A 24,284-nucleotide genomic window follows, 5' to 3' on the forward strand; every position below is an offset into this window, starting at 1 on the left:
GCGCGTATTTACACATATGTTCATCTGTCGAAGTCTTCAGTCTGAGGGCTTAGTCAGACGGGCATTTTTCGCGCGATTTGCGCATGCGCATGCGTCCGGCGATTTTTTAAAACCATTGCTTTGCAATGGTATCGGACACATGAGCGCTTTTTATGCGCTCGTCCGATAAATTATAGAACAGAAATCACAGATCGCACCTATCTGCGATCTGCGATTCCTGTTCTCTTCTCTATATGCGCTCAATGGGGCCGGCGGCAGCAGCGCCGACCCCATTGAGAACATATAGAAGACAAATCATTTTTCTCTGCCACAGCTGTAACAGCTGTGGCAGAGAAGAACGATGTTTGCCCATTGAATTCAATGAAGCCGGCAATACAGCCGGCTCCATTGAAAGCAATGCGCTGACGGCGAGCGCAGGATGAATTGTCGGGAAGGGCTTAAATATATAAGCCCTTCCCTGCAATTCATCCAGAAATGTGTAAAAATAAAAAAAAATGTATACTCACCTTTCCGCTGCAGCCGGAGCTTAGCGGCAGCCGCCGGCAGTTCTCCTGCTGCCTCTCATCTGATTGGTCCCGCTGAGCCAATGAGAGGCAGCAATCACTCACCCATTCATAAATTCATGAATGGGTGTGTGAGTGAGATCTGCCTCTGATTGGTCAGGCTGTGACCAATTAGAGGCAGCTCATTCAGCAGGTGGGGATTTTAAAGCCCCGGCTGTGGAATACTATAGAGAAGCAGTTCAGGAGAACTGCCGGCGGCCGCCGCTGAACTCCGGCTGCAGCGGAACGGTGAGTATACATTTTTTTTTTAATTTTACACATTTCTGGATGAATTGCAGGGAAGGGCTTATATATTTAAGCCCTTCCCGACAATTCATCCCGCGCTCGCCCGCAGCGCATTGCTTTCAATGGAGCCGGCTGTATTGCCGGCTCCATTGAATTCAATGCGCTGGACAGCTCCGGCCCGTTTCTAATGAAACGCGGCTAGGAGCAGATTTTTCAGGCGATTTTTTTTGGCTCCGGTCACGCGATTTGCGGATGCGCATCCGTCATGCGATCCGCAAATCGCGCAAAAAAACACCCGTGTGACTAAGGCCTGAGTGAAAAATTGCATGTGTGAATTAGCCCATCCAAATGAATGGTTTTTTTTTCCATGTGAGTTCTGTCCATCTCGGTCTCAGGGCTTAAACACATGGGCCTACCTTTGTCCTGTTTTGCAGCCCTGAAAATCACGTCTGCAAAACAGGTCAAGTCAAAACCATTGTTTTTAATGGGTTTGTTTTCAATATCGGGATTCTTGCACGTTAATGCTATGTCAGGACCTATCTTCCTGTTTTTTTACATCTTTTACTGACACGAAATTTGAACGGTAAAAAGAATAAAAGAATTTTACCTGGTTTATGCGCTAATATGCTCTGTAGCAGCAAGCGTAGTAGCACATTCTAGCCAGTCTGTTTAAGCCCTCAGACAGGCAGCCTTAGAAAATGTTCTGTATACTGAAGTCAGATGCTAAATCTGTACAACTTGCTTCAGAAGATTATTTAAAGGCAATTAACTATATAAAATATGACACAAGATAACTAACGTAAGCGCAAAGCTAACCACTTACTAGAAAAAGGAAGTATATTAAACACTGCAATGTACATGTAATAATTTCTATAATAAGACTGGGAAAGTATGCTCATTCACATGTTCTCATCAGTTTGCATAACACAGGCAGAATTTTTTTAAATGCGTGTGATTTTAAGAAAATATGAATAATCAGCCAATAAACCAAGTTTTTTCAGCACAAAAAATGTGCTGAAAAAGCCCCCCTCGGCTTATACTTGAATGAGGTAAAAAAAATACTGCAATACTCACCTCTCAGCCTGTGTCCTCGGCGGTGCGGCAAGCTGCTTCAGACTTCTCCCCACTGTCATCTCCCTGGCTCGGTTTTGAATTCTCTGCCGTCAGCGCTGTGCGAGGAAGCGTAGTGATTGGATCGAGCGCCAGCCAATCACAGCCGGCGCTTGATCATTCACAGCCAATCAGTGAATGATATCACTGAATGGCCGTGATTGGTTTATTGAGCACCGGCTGTGATTGGCTGGCGCTTGATCCAATCACAGCACTTAGTTACACAGCGTGACGGCGGGGGAATTCAAAACCAAGCCAGGGAGATGATACGGGGGGGGGGGGGAGAAGGCTGAAGCAGCTTGCTGCACCGCCGGGGACACAGATGCCAGCTGGGGGATGAGTATTGCTGTTTTTTTTTTTACTCAGTATATACTCGAGTATAGCTAGGCTTATACTAGAGTCAATAATTTTTACCAGTTTTTTGTGGTAAAACCTATTGACTCTGCTTATACTCGGGTCGGCTAATACTTGAGTATATATGATAATTCGTTGTGTGCTTTAGATTAAATTACTATGTATCACAGAACAGCACTATTATGAAACAGCCTGTAGCAATAAAGGAAATAATACAATGCTTCTCTTCATAAGTTTGTAAATTCTTAATAGCATTGCCTCCTTTTACATCAATAATAGCTTTCAGTCTTTTGTGATACTTGTGGATGAGACCCTTTATTTTCTCATTAGGTAAACCTGCACATCAGGTCCATTTTATTCGGGCTCTCCAGGACTGTAGATGGTAATTGAGATTTCAACAAACTTTGCATAAATCAATACTACAGGCAAATATGAGAAACATGGCAATCTTATAAGAAAAAAATGCTTCATTCTTGACTTATTAGAGCATAATAACCACTCCAGAACCTTCACTTTCTTCTGCTATAATCACTGAGGGGTCAACTTGATCTTCGATTTCAGATCTAGATTGTCATGTTGGAAAGTCCATATGCACAGCTTCCCTGGCTGATGAATGAAAATTCTCCCCCAGTTCTGCATTCATTTTGCCATCAATGTCGACTAAATTCCATATACTATAGCTCACATCCTGAAAACATGGAGGGGTGAGCCATAGCGTATGCTTTGCTATTTCCTCTGGTAAAATGCCAAGTAGCATAAACAGAAACCCAACAGATACCATTTTAGTCAATCCATCTCCACCTTTTGCCGGATCCGGCACTTCTATCATTTTCGTTGTTTTGACAGTTACAGCACAAAATGTGAGCATAGTTTTAAAAGTTAATAACTTTGTTGGATTACTGTTAGCCATGCTCCCCTCCAGCTAAACCCCAAACCTGTTATAATTTATTTCCAAAAGTGGTCAGAGTAGTAAAAAGCCAAAACTTTAGCACAAAATGGCATGTGCCAAAATTTTCAACTGTCTTACAAGAAAAAAATACTGGTGCTAAGCACTTGATAAATTCCCCCTATTGACTATTCATACACAGAATACAGAATCACTAATTATAATCACACAATGCACAGGATTGGAAAAGATACATACTTACATTTTATCAATGTTGGGGGGAGGAGGGTTAGCTCCCTAGAAATTCTAACTTTTTGGGGGGATGGAGGTGGTTGTTTTTATGGTGTTTACTATGCAGAATAAATAACATAATAACTTTATTCTGTGGGTCAGTCTGATTACAGTGATACTAAATAGTTTTTACTACTTTTGCATATCAAAAACACTGTTCTAAAAGGAACAATTAGTTTTACTGTTGCTAAAAGACACTTGACAGTTTTATTTTTCCATTGACAGAGCTGAATGATTTTTTAAGGGGTATTATAATGCAGAAATACCTATTATGTTTTTTTTCCCTTAAAGGCCTATTTAAGGAAAATATTGATTACTTAAAATGTAGATTTTTTTTTAATGAAACACTATTGAAATTTTTTATATTATTTTTTTAGTCTCAAGTGGGGCCTTTTAAATAATATTTATTTAGTGCAGTGGCAGGCAACATATTAGACTCTGTTGTCTGGCTTTTTGATGTAGGCCCTTGGTTGTCAAGTATTGACACTCTGTGATCACAAGATGAGGAAGCCAATGGGTGGCAGAGGGAGCACCCTCCCTCTGAGACCACATAGAAGTTGCAGTCATTATTGACAGCAGCATCTATGGGGTTAGAAGGCAAGAATCTGAGGTTTCTCCCATCCAAGTCATTAAAACAGGAGCCCAGCTGTCATCCCATCCAACATGGGAGACAATACAGCTGTAAACAGGTGGTAACCTAGCATTAGACCCCTTAGTTACCACCATAAAAACACATACTGGTAGTCACTAAGGTGTTAAAATACATTTTCATATTAAAACCAAATTAAATTTTTTCAGTTTCAATGACTTTGTAAACTTTTAAGATTTAGACAAAACAGTATGTAGGTGCGCACACACAACATGACTCTTTTTAGCCAGTGTGCGCTCACTCTCCTATTCATCATATCCTGAGTTTTATGGTGTGAGATGTCAAATGAACACATAAAAAAGTACAAGTTCAACAGATGCCATGTCAGCTATCACCTCCTACATGTATAGACTTCCATGTTAAAAAAGTATGCATTAAATGTATGTGCTTTTTAACAGGAGGGCTGTGAAAGATGCCATTTGTCCACCATCTATTACTATTAGGCTCCCATGTTAAAAACATATACGTTAACATGTACATTCATTTTAGTGGATGATGCAAGATTTTATTTACTTGGCATCATGACAAATTGTATATCAAAGTAATTCAAGCTAAGTTAGGATTGGACACTTGTAGTAATAGCATCATCTTCCTTTGGTGGAAGCATATTTTGCACATCAGAATAAAGCGCCTATCTTTAATATTTTACTAACATAAATCATATAGACAGGGCATATAATAATATAAATCCTATAAATGCAAATTTCTCATTTACCATTAATCTATGCCTTACTAAAAAATATGCATAGCTTATTGCACTTCATTTGTAATCATTGGTTATTAAAATTCAGCATGAGCAGTGACATCAATCTTTAGGCCGGACTTTCTCTCAGGTCATACCCTGCCTATATGTTAGCTGGTGTCACAAGTCCAGCACAGAACTGAAGTCTCGCGCTGTAACCACTTACAGGACGGTAGCATGGTCCAGGAGTAGCCGGGGTCTGGTTCACGAGATGGCAGTGCAGTATAAATGGTTTAGTAGGCATATTAGCCTTTTACACCCCACCTCTACTCGAGCCAACCTAAACAACCAATCACCGTGAATCAGCCAACTCAAATAACCAATCACCGTGAATCAGCCCACTAAAATAACCAATCACGGGGAATCAGCCAACCCAAATAACCAATCACAGTGAATGAGTAAATCCAAACAACCAATCAGGTTGCGAATGGTGTGGAGATGGGGCGTAAAAAGCTAATATGCGCAGAGTAGTCAGGAGAAAGCCATGGTCTGGTACACAAGATGGCAGTGCAGTACAATGGGTTTAGGCAGAAGAATAGTCAGGTGGGATAGCTGAGGTTTGGTAAACAAGATGGCGGTGCAGTACAGCAGGTTTAGGCAGAAGAATAGTCAGGTGGGATAGTTGAGGTCTAGTAGGGAGCAGGTAAAGATAGGAGCAGGTTTATAGGCTGAGGTACTGAGCTCAATAAACACGCAAGAAAGGAGGGAACAGGGCCAGGTTTATATAGAAGACTAATTGGGGAAGGAATAGGACACGGGGTGGACTAGACAGAGAAGACACGGAATCTGGAACAAGGAACAGGAGACAAGGACAAGAAAACCGAGACTAGGAATCAGAAGGAGCTATCCAGCATGCTGAATAGCTCAGCAGGTAGAGCTGATGCTGTTCAGAATGCAGAAGGTTGTAGGTTTGAATCGTGACAGCTGGTTAGGCTTGAATTAACAAATTAGTTATCATGTTTATATAAACATTCCAAACTTGTAATTGGAACATTAGTCAGTTTAGGCTTACATCAACGATGCAAATTTCATATGTGTATCATACATATATTCTTAAATTAAATGAAGTCCAGTTTTTGTTCCCTCGTCCTTCTCCCCCCCCCCCCTTCCTGTTCTCCAACAAGACCATTCATTAACACTAGAACTCCTGTGATTTTTTTATTCTCTCAGCTGATTTAGTGTTAAAGTCTGGCCTATTTCTGTCCATTAGGACTGAGATTCCAAGAGCCATAGCTTTTTTTTTCATACATGCGGTCATTTTACTGTGATTTCAAGCGGCATTTTTGAACGCATGGTGCAGAGTTTGACAGCGTTTTTAACGCACCCCATTATTTTGATGAAGTGCGTTTAAAAAGGCACAAATACAAAAACGCTGAAAAATACAACAAACAGTGCTTGAAAATCACGACATTACAAACGCCATGTTTAACCCTTTGCAATCCATTTATTTTTTCTCATCCATTCTCCCCAGCTCCAAATAAATTGGATGAGGAAAAATACATTTTCCCTTCACCCTCCTGAACTGAGAGAGTTCAGGAGGGTGCAGGTGCTCACTGCACCGTGGGGGCAATGTGGTAGTACTTCCGCATTCTCCTTCTGTCTGCTGGCTCGGCGATCATGTGACCGCTGGGGTCAGGTGGCACCCAGCGGTCACATGATCGCCGGGTCGGGAGGCAGAAGGGAGAATGCGGAGGTATTACTTCCACATTCCCCCCACAGTGCAGGCTCCCGGCTCGGCGTTCATGTGACCGCTGGGGGTCAGGTAACACCGGCGGTCACATGATCGCCGGCCGGAATCTCTCTGCACTACATAATTAAACGCTATGTAATGTGTAAAGGAGAAGGCAGAAAGGGTTAAAAACCCTTTCTGCCTTCTCCTCGGGGGTCCTTGATGAGGATCAGTGCAGGAGTGCATCTGCACCCGATGTGTCTGACGATCGGGTGCAGATCCACTCCTGCAATGCAGTGTCGGGCCTGTCCCGACATCGGAGCTGTGGAGGGAAATGATGATGTCGGGGCAGGCCCGACATTGGATTGGAAAGGGTTAAGGACTGGTCTGCAAGGACCCATTGAAAGCAATGACGGCATTCTATTGCGGTTAGCCCAGTGCTCGGGACATTGTGCTAATCGTGGTCTAAAGCATCGAGTGTGAGAGCGGCCTTAAAGTCGTTACACAGATTGATAGATGTGTCATTATTTTTAAACAGAAATTGTGTCAATCATTTTTTATATAGCAACTAGGAAAATAAAATGCAGTTACTGTACAAGAAAAGCGCCCCAGCCCCAGGATTCACCATATGATTTTATAATTACCTCTTTATTAACAGGTTCAGTATATGATATCAGTGGCTCAGAGTGTTGTTTGTCAACGGGGGATTTGCTGAAACTTGTTGATAAAGAGCTGGTGTCCTTTTCTCTTGTAAACCTGCAAACTGGAAAGAAAAAGAAGCTGCCAAATGACTTCAAAGGTAAGTGTGTTACATACGTGTTACATACGTGACAGCAATCTGTCACCATGAAAATTGGTCCTGAATCTAATATAAATAAGCCTACATGCTTTTTCTTGCACCACACTTTGACCCCTTTGCTGTAACTTTGATGTATGATGTTGGTGTCATTAGATGACACACACACACGCTCACCGCTATCGTAAAATCATCAAATGTGAGTTTAATACATTCTGGGAGCTGTCAGGTGGGTTGAAAGTTACAATGTTAAGTCTATGGGCGGCGCTGCTGTGCTTCAGGCATGCGCTGGAATGAGTGAAGCGTTGCTAAGCAACGCAGCATACACTGCTAAGCTGCACCATACACTGCCCAACCACCAGGGTGCCCATATGATGCCTCACAGCTGTGACTCTTCACAGACATCACAGAGCACAGCACTGGGGGCGGGGGGTAGACAGATGCTGCACGAGCTCAATAACTTGCTGCTCCATGGCCCCACACGCCGGTCACATAGAGACTTCCTAGCTAGCGGTCCGGAACCTCTATTGTGTGCAGGGGAGCTCCTTGGTCTCTCTCTCTCTCGGGATCTCTCTCTCTAGAGAGAGAGAGAGGGAGAGCGATAAAAAGACATATAGAAACAGACAGAGAGAGCGATAAAGAGACAGACAGTGAGAGAGGGAGCAATAGAGAGAGAGAGAGAGTGATAGAGAGAGAGCAAAAGCGTGATAGAGAGAGAGAGACAGAGAAAAAGCGATACAGACAGAGAGGAATAGAGATAGAGAGAGATAGAAAGACAAAGGAAAACAGAGGGAGAGAGCGATAGAGATAGAGTGACAGACAGAGATAGCAATAGAGAGACAGAGAGAGTTGTAGCGAGACAGAGAGCGATAGCAAGACAGAAAGAGAGAGCGATAGACAGACAAAGAGTGATAGAAAGACAGAGAGAGAGACAAACAGAGAGAGCGATAGAAAGACAGCGAGAGAAATGGAGAGAGAGCGATAAAAAGACAGACAGAGAGAGAGCAATAGAGACAAAAAAAGAGAGCGATAGACAGAGAGGGGCAAACAGACGGAGAGAGGCAGAAAGAAAGAGACAGAGAGTGAGAGAGACAAACAGAGAGACAGAGCGATACAGAGACAGACATAGAGAGACAGAAAGAGACAGAAACAGAGAGAGAGACAGACAATGAAAGAGCCAGAGAGAGTCAGACAGAGACCTGTTGGCTTTTTTATATTCGATATCTGTTGCAAATACAAAGTGACACTCTAAGGCCCAATGTCCACGAGCGGATTTTAATTATAAAATCTGCACGTGTCTCCCGTGTGGGAAATCCGCAGATCTAGAAGCCCATAGGGATGCATTAGCATCCACAGGGCAATCTAATGCATGCAGATGTGTGGATCACACGTGCGGGAAGGGATGACTTTCAATGAAGTCACTGTGGTAGTGCCGTGGGTCCGCGGAAGAGCAGGAGATTAAAAAAAGAAAGCACGGCATGTGAACGTGGAACGCCGTCGTTGTGCGAAGTGCGTCCGCCGGGCAGAAGAAAGAAGATATGGCCATGACAGAGGAAAGCTCCACAGTGTCCGGACAGGTGAGTAAATGTCATTTTTGGCCTCATGTTTGCGGACACGGGTGGAAACTGCTGCGGGATTCCACACTTGGAAACCATGCGTGCCCGTGGAAATGAGGCCTAAATCATTGGTTCCCAAAGTGGTCTATATGGACCCCCAGGGGTTGATTTTGACTTGCTGGGGGTCCATGTCAGCAAGAAATAAATTTGGGGGTACACAAGCTATCAATGGGGGTCCACGTGAGCGGGCTCCATTTAGGCAGGTCATCATCAACATTTAGGCATTCTATAAATGACATAATATACCTCACACAGATTGTGTGTCCATAGTACTTATAATAGACATAGAAAAAACTTACCTCTTTGATATTTCATTGTTCATGTAGAGCTCACACAAAACTCCTTTGGCTCTGGTGATAGACAAATAGACATGCACAGTAGATAATTTAGCTATAAAGTTTTTACTGCGCATCATTTTCACGTGATCCACCAGAGCCCAAGAGGTTTTGTGCAAACTATACACATCTGGTTTGTGGTGTGCCATGTTCATGTGCAAGTTTTTATACCAGCAGCAATGCATTGCGTGCATACCGGTTACTAGTCCTGGACTATTGCAAGAACGTTTTTGATAGCTTTTCCATCTTCATACCTCGTGGAAAGTGGTTTTAGCGCAGTTGCCAATCTTCTTACAAAAAAAGGAAATTGATTGCAAATTACTGGAAGTGGAGACCTGAGACTATACCTCACTAATTTGAACAATTGCTACCAGAGCATCCGGCTCATCCCTCCCACTAACAGCATTATTTGTGTATTAATTTTATGTAAGAATTCTACTAGGTTCTGATTTGTTTTGTCCTGAATCCAAATACTTACTTGCATTTTGTGTCTTTTCAATAAAGATCTGAATACAAATTGCACATGTTCTTCTTGTTTTAACAATTGTCCACTCTACAAAAAACCCTACCTAAGTGAGCAGCACCATGTCAGCTGTGGGAAATCCACTTCATGTTAACCCCTTAAAGACCAGGCTGTTTTGTACCTCAAGGCCTCAGGTCCTTGGCTGTGTCGGACTCTGCCAGCGGAATATCACAGTGGAGTCTGACACGACGCCCCACAAAGACCCCATACTTCCCTTTGCTGATCCACTGCGAGAGTCCCGTCCGGCGAGCCGTTGCGATGCGCAGTGCAGCGCAAGACGTGCCGGCGGTGGGCGGTGACGCGTATTCTCGCGATACTTCTGCTGTGCTCACAGCAGAAGTATCACGTGACGGACAGCTTCCATTGACTACAATGGAAGCCAGGCAAATAGAACATGCCGCGATTTCTTTCACGCTGCGGAAATCCGCGGTAAAATTCTGCAGCGTGAACATTGCAAGGCAGAAAGTAACTGCCCTATTTTTTTTCCTTCAGCTACCAAAATTATTTTTGCTGCATTTTTGTTCTGTGACATATAGGTCTTTTTTTTATATCTTTATTATTATTATTATTATTATTTTTTTTATGTATATATTTTTATTTTATTCTGTAATTTTGTTTATTTTATTTATGTAATTATTTTTTTTTACCATCTACAGTTAGGGCCAGAAATATTTGGACAGTGACACAAGTTTTGTTATTTTAGCTGTTTACAAAAACATGTTCAGAAATACAATTATATATATAATATGGGCTGAAAGTGCACACTCCCAGCTGCAATATGAGAGTTTCCACATCCAAATCGGAGAAAGGGTTTAGGAATCATAGCTCTGTAATGCATAGCCTCCTCTTTTTCAAGGGACCAAAAGTAATTGGACAATGGACTCTAAGGGCTGCAATTAACTCAGAAGGCGTCTCCCTCGTTAACCTGTAATCAATTAAGTAGTTAAAAGGTCTGGGGTTGATTCCAGGTGTGTGGTTTTGAATTTGGAAGCTGTTGCTGTGACCAGACAACATGCGGTCAAAGGAACTCTCAATTGAGGTGAAGCAGAACATCCTGAGGCTGAAAAAAAAGAAAAAAATCCATCAGAGAGATAGCAGACATGCTTGGAGTAGCAAAATCAACAGTCGGGTACATTCTGAGAAAAAAGGAATTCACTGGTGAGCTTGGGAACTCAAAAAGGCCTGGGCGTCCACGGAAGACAACGGTGGTGGATGATCGCCGCATACTTTCTTTGGTGAAGAAGAACCCGTTCACAACATCAACTGAAGTCCAGAACACTCTCAGGGAAGTAGGTGTATCTGTCTCTAAGTCAACAGTAAAGAGAAGACTCCATGAAAGTAAATACAAAGGGTTCTAGATGCAAACCATTCATTAATTCCAAAAATAGACAGGCCAGAGTTAAATTTGCCGAAAAACACCTCAAGAAGCCAGCCCAGTTCTGGAAAAGTATTCTATGGACAGATGAGACAAAGATCAACCTGTACCAGAATGATGGGAAGAAAAAAGTTTGGAGAAGAAAGGGAACGGCACATTATCCAAGGCACACCACATCCTCTGTAAAACATGGTGGAGGCAACGTGATGGCATGGGCATGCATGGCTTTCAATGGCACTGGGTCACTTGTGTTTATTGATGACATAACAGCAGACAAGAGTAGCCGGATGAATTCTGAAGTGTACCGGGATATACTTTCAGCCCAGATTCAGCCAAATGCTGCAAAGTTGATCGGACGACGCTTCACAGTACAGATGGACAATGACCCCAAGCATACAGCCAAAGCTACCCAGGAGTTCATGAGTGCAAAAAAGTGGAACATTCTGCAATGACCAAGTCAATCACCAGATCTTAACCCAATTGAGCATGCATTTCACTTGCTCAAATCCAGACTTCAGACGGAAAGACCCACAAACAAGCAAGACCTGAAGGCTGCGGCTGTAAAGGCCTGGCAAAGCATTAAGAAGGAAGAAACCCAGCGTTTGGTGATGTCCATGGGTTCCAGACTTAAGGCAGTGATTGCCTCCAAAGGATTCGCAACAAAATATTGAAAAAAAAATATTTTGTTTGGGTTATGTTTATTTGTCCAATTACTTTTGAGCTCCTAAAATGTGGAGTGTTTGTAAAGAAATGTGTACAATTCCTACATTTTCTATCAGATATTTTTGTTCAACCCTTTAAATTAAACGTTACAATCTGCACTTGAATTCTGTTGTAGAGGCTTCATTTCAAATCCAATGCGGTGGCAAGCAGAGCCCAACTCGCGAAAATTGTGTTACTGTCCAAATATTTCTGGCCCTAACTGTATGTCCCCCATGAATTCATATAAGACACTTTTCCACTGTAGCCGGGACATCCATAAGAGCAGCATCCATGGGAGCCCCAGTTACAGGGGAAAACATCCCCTGCAGTGACAATAGTCACTGGCAAAGCTGATCAGGCTCTGCTGGGTCACGTGACCACCGGCTTGTGTAGTGGAAGTTATACTTTCACTTTCACTTGTTAGTACATATCGCTCATTGAGCGCTGCGTACTAGGGAAAAGAAGGCAGGGTTAAAAACCACTCCTGCCTTCTCCCTTCTGCCTAATCCCCTGCCATATTTTTACTATCGGTTGGGATTAAAGCCCAGGACCAATGAATTCAATGGAAGCCGTCGGACCCGCGGCCCTTCCGCAATTGACATTGTGGACAGGTCACGGATTTCAGGAAAAGCAGGGGTTTAAAAAAAATCCTACCCTGGGCACTGGGTCGGTTTTTGCTGAGGGTTCCTGCATTATTTGATTGATGTAATTAGAGATTATATATATCTATCTATATAGATAGATAGATAGATAGATATAAATATAAAATGGACATACTGTTTGATTTTATGCTTGATAAAGAGGTCAAGTTGTCACATGTGAGAAAGGGATGAGGTTCCGTCTCTATTTTGCACCTGCTATGCTGATACAAGGATTTCTTTTCACTATTTTAAGGATAAGTCCTCAATAGTGTTTACCCAGAGAACACCTTTAACTCTGAACTCCCTTTCACTCCTCTGCAGTAAGCCCACAAACAGCCCATTCTCTGCATGCTAATGATCATAAAGGAGTTCTGCTGTACTATTTCTCTGAGTTCATGTGTCCAGGAAATATATTACAATGCAGTTCAATGGCGGTTTGCTGACTTATTGCAAGGGAGTGAAAAGGAATTCAGAGTTCCAATGTACATTTTTGGGATCGATGTCTCTTTAAACTTCAGCTTTCCACACATTATAGCAGTCAGGCCTGTTTTTCATGATGACATATTATCTCCTTTTTTTTATTTAAGACAAGGTTTTATTCAACTAATGCCAACAGGAAGAACAAAACGAAACAGTGCAGTACCAAACAAATACAGTATAAATAATGACAAGACCCATGCATAGAATTAAAGACAGGCTGCAGCAAATGTTTCTTCCCACATCTTAAAACATAAACGAACCTCCATAGGCCGAGCTCACATGAGCTTGTAGTCACAGCATATTAAGCGTGCAATATGTTGTACCAATCTCCCATAGGCTCCCAACACGAATTACGCAAACGTATGCGCGCAAAACAAAATCACAGCATGTTCTATCTCTGCACGTATTACACATGCAAACATACTACAATAGTTCATGGTGATGTATGATCCGACTTCGATGTATATCCAGGGCACATAGGAAAAGAACAAAGATTTATTCTGTGTCAACACGAATCGTTGAGTCTGAGGGACACGTGATTTCACAAATCTCAGACTGCCTTATTACATCACAACAGGGTTTTTTTTATATCCAGCAGGCAGGCTTCGTAGAAGCTAACACTTATTGATTCATTTTATCGTTTCATCAGGTAAGGAAACCAGGAAGAGTATATTTACTTTCACTTATGCGCGTTACGTGTAGAAAAGTTGGGAGGGAGATACAGGAAGAGAGAGACACAGTCAGACCAGGAGGGCAGCGGGAGATGTCCCTGAATCTCACAGTATCCACTTATACTACGGACTCAGCTAACTATATAGGAGACTTATTATAACAGAGTAGGGAGGGTCAAATTGAGTGAGTAAAGCTAAGGGTGGTTAGTGGGCGAATTCCAATTCAGGTTCCTGGAACCTGGTTACACAGTGTATGTTAGCTTAGTATCACACAGAAAAATATTAGATACAAAGCAGAGCAGACTGCATATACAGACAATTTGGTTTAGAAGAAGGGAAGTTAGGAAAGGAAAAATTAGTATACAGTAGCTACATTTCATTTGGTAGATACATAACAATATATAATATGCTTCAGCCTTTGGGCTGAAAACAGAGAAACATTAGTTTAGAAGTCCTCATACCACATTTTCCTCCCTTTGATAGCTATCACTCGCTTATAGCCTATCATCCTAATTTAGGGGGTTATACTTGAGTATAGCCTGTGTATCCCATGCTCCATCAGTGTCTATCCATGTTTTGGAGGGAGAATATACTGAATTATAGCATATGATCTATGAACCTTCTCCACACATGTAGTAAGTGCTCTTATTGTATGTGCAAGCCCCTACTTGTCTCCCCTTTCCCATGTAGTAAGTATGGTACACAAATGTCATTGTGGTGCATGTACCCATTCTAGCTTCTTGCATACATTTATCACAATTATTGGCACAAGTCCAAATTTCCTGTATAGAGTAATCTCACCACCCTCAACACAGTCTTTAGTAGGTTCTTCATTCTTCTTGTTGTCATGTAGCTGTAGCTCTCCCCTCTCCTAGGTATCTGAGGGAAAAACAATGTCTCTGTGCGAAAATCATTGTCTCTGTGAGGAAAACACTATCTCTCTGTGGAAAACACTGTCAGCTGGTGCCTCCTGTGCTTCCAGGAGGGGGCGAGGTTTGGTCCAAGACACTTCTGGAGGGTTTTTTTTTGTTTGTTTTTTTAAACTCATTTTTATTAGCATTTTTCATAGTATATATACATGACCAGACAACATAGATATTTCAAAAATATAATTTTGTAACATCTTTTCTTTAATATAATAACATTGTTCAATCACACTCTTATGTTTTACATCTTTGTGTCCTCAAAACTATATTTAGCCCATATATGCTTTTTCCATATTTTATTTCCCCCCCCCCTCTCTAACTTTCCCTAATGAATAAAGCAAGGGTCAGGTTAGCGCTCCACACAGTATCTAAAGAATAAAAAGTAAGGGAGAAAATGGCAGGACTTACCCGGTACTTAGTAGGGTTCCATATGAGGATACCCCACTAGTACCTCCATGTCCCGACAGACTTGTAGTAATAAACTGATATTCCTCCACGATCCTTTTTTCCCAATCCTTCAAATCAGGAGAGCTGCTCGGGATACTTGAATTCCCCAATAAACCAGGGGACCCAATTATAAATGGCTGAGATGAAAATCGAAAAAAAAATACCCAGCGCTTCCGAGCATGGACCACAGAGTTCTTCTTTCATGTGAACTTCTTTTATTCAATATGCAACGTGTTTCGGCTCATGGAGCCTTTGTCAAGCATAGTATATTACATACATTGAATCATTTATATACAAAAATAAAAAATTATTACTTACATTCCAAGAGTGATGCTGGTGTTTGGAAGTCTCCATGTTGAGGCGTGGTTAGTGACGCGATCAGCGTCAGACGGGGCTAGACGTCGGCTTGGTGACGTGTGGGCATGCTCATGTCACCACGCGTTCGGCGTCACATGGGACTGGATGTCGGCGTGGTGACGTGTATGCGTGCCGATGTCACCGCGTGGGCGCGTCTAAACGTGGCCGCGCATCAGCGTCACCACGCACAAAATTCGCCGACCTCACAACGCTCGGCGTCCCCAGATACTTCTAGTAACGTGTAAATCACAGGACTTAGCAATGGTGGTATTAGCATCCAACTGCACTACTGCACATGCGCAAGACAGCCGTATCATCAGAACGGTACAACTATAGTGTGAACAGTACAACCAAATGACATATCTGTACAGCAATCAAACTTCCCTAATACTTAACAACATTTTGGAACAAAATTAAATTCTTAACTATTAAATATTAACTAACCCACAGAATGTCCACCCAGCGATCACTTTCCCTTCTCGACCAGTCATGTTACCTTTAAAATTCCCAACTGGTTCATGTTATTTTGACTGTAGTACCAAGTTGTGTTGGTAAATTGTGTCATACATTCCGTGATTTCATGGGACTAAGAAATTTCTCCATATATTCCCTCCAGTTTTTAAAAAATTTTGGGGCTTGGGATTCTACGCATCTCTATCTCAATTCTCTCAATTTTCAGAAGATGTTTTAGTTGTTGTATGATGTAGTTTATCACCGGGGGCTTTGCCAAAAGCCAGCTACTCGGGAGGCACCTTTTGCTGACTAAGAGAATAGTATGAGTCATATTAGCTTTTCTTGTCTGGTCTGGTAGTTGGTAGAGTATGAATGTTTGTGGTGATAGTTGTAAGAGCTGACTCCCGATGTCTTGCACCATCTTTTGGGTCCCAACCCAATATTTTTTCATCATCGGGCATTGCTTGATGCAATATAGGAAATCAGAGTTCGGTAGGGTGCATCTAGGGCAAGATTGTAATCTTGCTGGACCATTGGGGTTCTGAAGTTTGTCAAACCCATATATTGCCCCATACATTATCTTGAAATATGTTTCCTGCCACCTTTCATTTAACACTGCCTTCCTTACAGAATTCGAGCTCTTAATCAATCCCTCTGGTAGTTCCGAATCCTGCAAATCACGCACCCATTTTTTGCATAAGTTAGCGCTGATCTCTGTTGTCCAACCCTCTCTAAATTTTGTATACAAAATTGAGGTTGAGTATTTATATAAAAAGTTTTTGATTAGAACATCAATAGTGTTAAGTATTGCTTCCTTTGATATATCGGCTAGCCTTTTCCGTAAAAAATTTGCACTTGAGCGTAAGGGAGGAAGTGAAACGTGGGTATATTATACAAGGGGTTGCTGATAACTCTTTAGCTTTGTGTTCTTTTTCTGTTTCTATGGTAACTAATGTTACATCACATGAAAGCCTTATGTGCCTAATATATGTTTTCAAAATTTAGTGTTTGTAGTTTATGGCAACAGTGATCTAGACACGCGGGAAAGCAAAATGGCGAAGTCTAAGGCGATATTAACAGCAAATGAGAGCAGAGGAGTGATAAAATTCTTGTTTCTGCAAGGAAAGTCCGCGAAGGATATTCATAGTGATATGTCGCAGACAGTGGGGGATCAATGCCCTTCATATTCTACAGTTAAGAGCTGGGTTGCCAAATTTAAAACAGGCCACTTCAGCACCAATGATGAGGAACATCCTGGACGACCGAGAGAGGTTGTTGTTCCAGAGATCGTCGATGCTGTGCACAACCTCATACTGGAGAATCGTCGAATTTCAGCTAAAGGAATAGCAGACATCATGGGGATTTCTCGTGAACGTGTTTGTGTCATTATTCATGAACATTTGAACATGAAGAAGCAATCTCCAAAGTGGGTCCCCAAATGTTTGACAACAGATCAGAAAAGCATGTGGGTGAAAAGTTCCCGGTCCATTTGTCAGCGTTTCTGGACTGATAAGAACTTCCTGGATCGACTGGTCACTATGGATGAGATCTGGATTTATTTGTATGACCCTGAAACCAAGGAGCAGTCAAAATAGTGGAGGCGTAGTGGTTGTTGTCGCCCAAAGAAGTTCAGGGTGCAAAACTCAGCCACTAAAGGTGATTGCTTCTGTGTTCTGGAATAAGAAGGGCGTGCTGCTAGTGGACTGCCTTCAAAATGGTTCCACCATCAATGCAAGGTATTACATTGAACTTTTGGACCAATTGAAGGCAGCTCTGAAGGCCAAAAGGCGCGGCAAGCTATCCAAAGAAATCTTGTTCCTGCAAGACAACGCCTCCGCTCACACTGCACAAGCGACCACGACAAAACTGGTGAAGCTAGGCTTCCGGCTGGTTGACCACCCACCTTATTCACCAGATCAAGCTCCCTCCGACTATCATCTGTTTCTAAACCTGAGGAAACACCTCAAAGGTACCAAATTTCACACCATTTCTGATGCCATGGCTGCTACGGATAACTGGTTTGAGGCACAACCGAAATCCTTCTTTTTGCAAGGCTTACAGAACTTGGAATACTGATGTAAGAAGTGTGTTGGCATCAGTGGAGAGTATGTGGAATAAATGTAAAGTTTCATCTTCCTATCTTGTTTCTTTCTGGGTAAAGCCAAAGACTTATCAGCACCCCCTCGTATTCTTTGTATATTTCCCGAAAAGTCTTGTATTTTGGAGTTTCTGGGTGTATAATGTGTTGCACTTTCATAATGCCTTTCTGTCGCCAGATTTCAAACATTTTGTTCTCTTGCCCTTCTTTAAATTCTGGATGTTTCTAGAGACCCGCTCAGCAATAGAGCATGCCTCAATTTGTTTCCTGCGTGTGTTTTCACGCGGACAAATCGCGCCCGTCTACATAGAAATGCGTTTTGTAAGCCAATTCTATGCAGGCGGGCACGGGCGGAAATTTTGCAGGAAATCCTGCCGCGGAATTTCCGCTCGTGTGCAGGGGGCTTATGTAAGAAGGCACGCTATTTTCTTTTGACCTGGTTATATGGATGGGTATAGTAAGAAGAACAGGAGTTGTTTTTAATTCATGCTTTGTGGAAGGAAATTAAACATCGTTCAGGGTGTCTCCCGGATCTATTGGTGCATATTTTTTCTTGCATATGTTTTTGTTTTTATTTATGTACAGTAATTCCTGGCACTTTTTTCTATCTTTATTTTTTGTCTGCCTTGATATATTTACATATACAGGTATATATAATAATAGTCTCTGCAACTTGTTATGTGTTTTTGCATGCTCTTTATATTTACTATGCAATACACTGCTGAGACTTGTTGTGCACTTTAACTTTATATCTAGCGGACCTGTGTGTTTTTATTGCAGTCTCCTTGCGTAGTATTGTTATATGTATTTTATGTATGCTCTCAATAAAGAAATTGTATTTTTATGGTTCTGTACTTTTTCTTGTCTTTGTATTAAAATGTAGTTTTGGAGTAGCCATATATTAGACTTGATTACTATGGCCACCTGCAGACAGCCGGGTCGGATCCCTTGCAAGAACTCTCACAGCGGGATCCGACCCGTGCGCCTGCAGGGGCCAGTGCGGCTCTCACCTGCATTCGCAGAGCTGAACCAGCCCGTCACTAGTGATGTTTCTGTGCGGGTCTGGCAGAACATGCTGCGATTTGTTTTTTCCGTGTGTGGACAAATCGCAGCTCTGTGCATAGGATTGCATTCTGGATCCAGCAAAAGAGCCCCAGGCCATCACGCTTCCTCCTCTGTGTTTGACAGTTAGTGTCACACACTCAGGCAAAGCTGGTATCAGAACCTGGCAAAGGCTGGCAAATGTAATGGCCAACCCCAACCCGAGGGGCCAACAGCAGTTGCGACTGTCCAAGACCCTAAAAGTGGTTATACATGGAAGGGTATCGTTCAGATTCCCACGATCCAGCGAGAATCTGAATAGTTATCTTCAGTGTAAATGCATGTACAGACTGAACAACTAACAAGAAGTCTTTCACTTGCATGCAGAAAACTGAACGACGTAGTGTTCTGTGTAAACAGGCAGTTGTCCACTTTTTTATCTGGTATTGTGGGATTTGCACCGGAGCCTCCGAAGCAGATGTTACTAGGGTCTTTCTTGTTCCAGGAAAAAACTGAAGCAAATTGAAAGCATATAGATGCATCCTCCTCTTACCATGCAGGTTGCTGACTACCAAATGGAGGAGCCAATAACACCTGTGCAAGACACCGATAAAACACCCACTCACACTGCCTTTTGATAATGAGGGGGGGTGAATGCTTGGTGTAAACTCCCACACATAGTGGATACAGGGTGCCAGACCATTCTGATATATGTAGTTCACCATGCAGACCAGCAACCTATTAATGACGCCATGATAATTCGGCGGGTTGCCCTGCATATCCATCAGTGAACCACATAGGTACTGCCACCCTGGGCTCCCCCTGGAGTCTCAATGCCACACTGTATGTGAATGATAGATAATAAATGCAAGGCATTGGTTGGATGTTGGCCAAGATACATGAGCCCACTAACCACTTCACGGTTCCTTGCGTTGTAGTGGGTCCCTACACTAATATAAATGCATCACAGAAGGGGAAATCAAGAATTAAAAACAATCACAGAAAAATGGCCGTTACTTCACACCTGCGTTAGGGCGCAGGTATGAATGGTTTCCATCTCTTTGCTCCATTTTTGGAAGAAAATAATGGAAATAAAACAGATCCATTTTTTTCCTATTGATTTTAATGGGATTTGAAAAAAACTGGAAAGGTTGCTAATGAGTTTAGCTCTTGTACGGTCTTTATGTTATGCACACAGTTCTAGCAGTATATCTATGTACTAAATTTGCATCTGATACTCACTTGTCAACTTTTATATATGGGGTGTGAAAGAAGACTAGGAGATTTTTCATGGTGTGGTGTACATGCTACACATTTCTTCTCCCCTTCTCACAGTCTACAGTATACTCAATCAACTATGTATGCCTATGAATGTGTGCATATTAGTCTATAAGTAAGTAATGGATGATTTTAATGTAGTGATGGGTAGGAATGTGCTTGTTGTTATATCTGGTACTGGTGTATCTTGTCTCCACCACAAGTGTGGGTGGAGACCTAGTGATGTGTATACGCCCAGTGTACGCCCACAAGCTGCGGATTGGCTGGCTCCAGCAAGGTCCTAGCAGCGTGTGGAGTGAGTATTGCCTTGGATGGAGGGTTAGGGCTAGTTTCAGTGTTAGGTTTACATTATTTGCTGTAAATTTGCTGTATTTTAATGCGGCCCCGCTCTCACATGGAAGTATTTACAGCTAGTAATTTAAGCCTAACACTGAAACTAACCTGAACCCTAACCCTTCATGTAAGGCAAAGTTCTGTTCTTTTGACATGTGCCCAGTGTAATCTCCTCTAGCCTCTGCTAGGCGCTCCAGTCCCCCGCTGTGACTGTTCTCTGCCGGGCTCCCTGCAATGTCCCGCGCTGAGAGTGTCGGCGTGCCAGCAATATGTAAAGATGCCACGTGGATTGATGTGCTCTCCGCTCGGGACAACCAGTCTTCCCCGGTAATCTCACCTGCCCGCTGCTGTGAATGTCACTACCACCTGCAGTTATGGGCTCTCCGCTCCTCCGCTGTCCGTAGTGACTCTCCCCGGCAGGCTGCCATCAGCACTATGTGTGGCAATTAAAAGCCTCCCCTGCTGTCAGCTGTCAGTGTCCCTGGTGCTGTGCTTTCTCCCCTCTCAGCTCCGCCACTGTCCAAACACTCACAACGGAGAGAGCAGGAGTGTGGAGGCAATAACTGCAAGCGCCAGGGACAGTGACAGCAGCAGTGAGGTGAGATTACCGGTGCAGACTGCTTGTCGGGAGCGGGGAGCAGAGAAAGGCAAGCGGCTGGTTTCTGACAACAGCGCATTTGCCTTTCTCTGCTCCCCGCTATGGACAAGCAGTCTGCACCGGTAATCTCACCTCACCGCTGCTGTCACTGTCCCTGGCGCTTGCAGTTATTGCCTCCACACTCCTGCAGTGGGGAGGTGAGATTAGGAGGGGGGATACAGTGAGCGTCTCTGTGTGCACTCCCCTCGGCGTTACTGCTGTATCTTGTCTCCTAATCCGAAGCTGGGCCTGACAGGGGTGCTCACTCCTGGTGACAGCTGGCACACCCCTAGCTTCAGGTGTCGACAAGATACAACAGTACTGTTAAATCTATAGTATGGCATGAGGTTTTAAATTCTAGGCTTGGGGGTCGGACAAGTTTAGATTTCAGATTAATATTACATAATTTATTTGGAACATTGTAATTGTTGATTTTTAGGGTATGAAAAGATTTTCTGCAGCACACTACACCTTGGGCATCATGCAAGTAAAGGACCTGTTTTAAGAACTTGAATTCTATCTATGGAGACAGACACACAACACATATAATGCTGGTAAATTAGAGGTAGTATAGAACATATTATATAGCAGTTATCGTGTAGAACATCAAACAATCAGTTACAAATAAAAATGTTGTCAACTGTAATTCTTTAATTTTTGTAAAGTATATTTTATTTACATAATCAAAGTAAATCCATGTATTTCAGGTGTGTTTCAGGTCATTGTGGATAACTGTGTCCATGGCACTCTGGCTGAGTTATATGAGAAGCTATCCTGTTACAGCCATGCATACTGGTTTACCTCTCAGTCAGATTTTATTGTGGGAGAGCATGTTATCCAGAAGATGTGTCCTATCCAATTATTGTCAACTGACGCTAACACTGGTTGTGTTGAATGCTACATCTATGATGGTCCCAATTCATATTACGTCAAAATTCCCTTATCAACAAAGGGACAATTTTATGAGTGTGAAAATAAAGAATTTTATACAGTGGAGCAGATCTTAGAAGACCCCGGTTTAAGAAAACGTAACTTCAGATGCGAAAATATTGGCACTGGAGTATATCAGCTTTGCCCCGAGTATGAAATCAAAACAATTATGCAGAGTAAGTAACGTCTTGGTTGCCTTATGTGAGTTATTACTATTATAACTGTATCTTGCATTTTTTTTATTTCCTTTAAAGTAACATGAAGAAATCGATCGGGTCCCTAATGGGGTCTGGGTTGCAGACACTATATACAGTGACAGACACACTGGTTTCAAGTGCCTGTTACTTATAATGATTGCTGCAGGCGTTTTTGAAAACTCACACTTCAATGTTTGCAGCAAGACAGAGATTAATGCTCATAACATAGTGTTAATATGACAGGTCTCTCTGTATTACTGTGCAGATTGGGAGACCCCTCAATCACCAGCAGGGCAACGGTGGACAGGGTAGTTGAGCAGTAAATACATGAACTTTAATGAGCTGCTGCAAATTCATCTCTGCCTCATAGCCTTGGCACCATTTAAGACCTGACATTTCCCTCTAACCCCTTTTTTTTCCATTTTCGTTTTTGTGATTGATTCTTGCTATATAGAAACATCTTGTACATCTAACAAAGAGAATAAAATGTAGATTGCATCATTTAGCATACTTCTTTTTAATAAAAAAAAAAACAACGTCTATTGCTATGTATTCATGAAAACCATTGTAGGAATTATCCAGGATTAGAAAGAGTCTTTTTTATTTTTATAGAAACCGTGTCACTCTTGTTCATGGGCAGTGAATGGTATTACAATCGTACAGCTCATCCCTATTCCAATGAACGTGCCTAAACTGCAATACCAGGCATTGGTAAGAGTGGCACTATTTCTAGAAAGAAAATAGACCCTTTTTGTCTAATCTTGGACAACTCCGCTAAGTACCTGAGAGGCAGGTTTGATTCTATTCAATTAACACTTGTATTTCTCCACCTCAGTGAGAAAAGGATTTGTGATGATGCCATCAAGTCTGGAAGTTGATATTGTTGACATCAGTGACCACTGTGGAAACATTACATTTATCCAGCCGATGTCTTTAAAAGATATTTTTGATCATCAACAGACATTTCCTGTTGTAGCAGAAATTCTGGAAACAGCGGAGTTTCAGCATATGGTAAAAAATGACACTTACTCAGTTCTACAAAAAGGACAGAAAATTATAATTTACAGAAAAATTGTGTCAAAGAAAATTCTTGCTACAGGCATTAAAGGCAAGACCTCAAAATTTTTTTATATCTATGAATCATACCAAGGGAAATTTCGGCAAAAACCAAGAGAATTCACTTCCATTTTTGAGCTCTGGACCAAAGCCTTAGAAGGAATTAAACTTAAAGTTGTGGTAACTCAGGATTGTGACAGCAGTGACGAAAACTTCCCTTCCCTTTGTATTGGAGATCATTTACAAGTTTTGAACCATGCCAAAACTGTCCTTACAAGCTCAATGGGACCACAAGAAACTGATGTCCTAATTTGTAATAAAGGCACAGCAGCTGAAGTTGATGATGATGATGATGATGATAATGATAAACCAGAGGAAGTCATGCTTCCTATATATATGGAAGGTAGATTTGTTGAAGAAGTTGAAGATACTAAAAAATACAACATCTCCAATATAATACAGAGACTTAAATTACCTTGCGACGTTAAGGTTGTAACAAAAGACACATCTTTATCTAATGATCCTTTAGCATATTTTCCTTCTGTTAGATTAGAAGAGATTGTGGAAGCCTCTGCATTATTTGTATCTTTGTATGACCGAGCTTCAGAGTGCTTTGAGTTGCCAATTAAATACTTTAACATTTCTGTGGTTTTATTGGAAGATACAGTCTCATCAACTACTGGGCTCACCAATTCCACAAAAGTAGAAGAACTTATGGAGTGCTTCTATTACAACCTGAGGAAAGACCTGCCAAACCAACAGCCTCCTCCTCCCAGACCACCAAAAAGAGAAGTGAAAGCAATGAATAAAATCCCATGTAACAAGCCTGTAAGGCCAAAAAAGACATTGCCTCCAAAGCTAAAGGTATCATAATGTTCTGTCTTTCCTAAAACTAAACTCTAA

General features: G+C 42.1%; 1 protein-coding gene across 1 annotated transcript in view; it reads left to right on the forward strand.

Moving 5' to 3' along the window:
- THEMIS2 (thymocyte selection associated family member 2) overlaps positions 1 to 24,284 on the forward strand; it is a 55,728-nt gene that overhangs the window by 22,303 nt on the left and 9,141 nt on the right. The window contains exons 2-4 of the mRNA XM_066573536.1: positions 7,148 to 7,288; positions 21,906 to 22,304; positions 23,161 to 24,245. Of these exons, the coding sequence (XP_066429633.1) occupies positions 7,148 to 7,288; positions 21,906 to 22,304; positions 23,161 to 24,245 (1,625 nt within the window). The remainder of the gene's footprint in view (positions 1 to 7,147; positions 7,289 to 21,905; positions 22,305 to 23,160; positions 24,246 to 24,284) is intronic.

Source organism: Eleutherodactylus coqui, chromosome 1 (genome assembly GCF_035609145.1).
Source record: "Eleutherodactylus coqui strain aEleCoq1 chromosome 1, aEleCoq1.hap1, whole genome shotgun sequence".
Classification (NCBI taxonomy): Eukaryota; Metazoa; Chordata; class Amphibia; order Anura; family Eleutherodactylidae; genus Eleutherodactylus; species Eleutherodactylus coqui.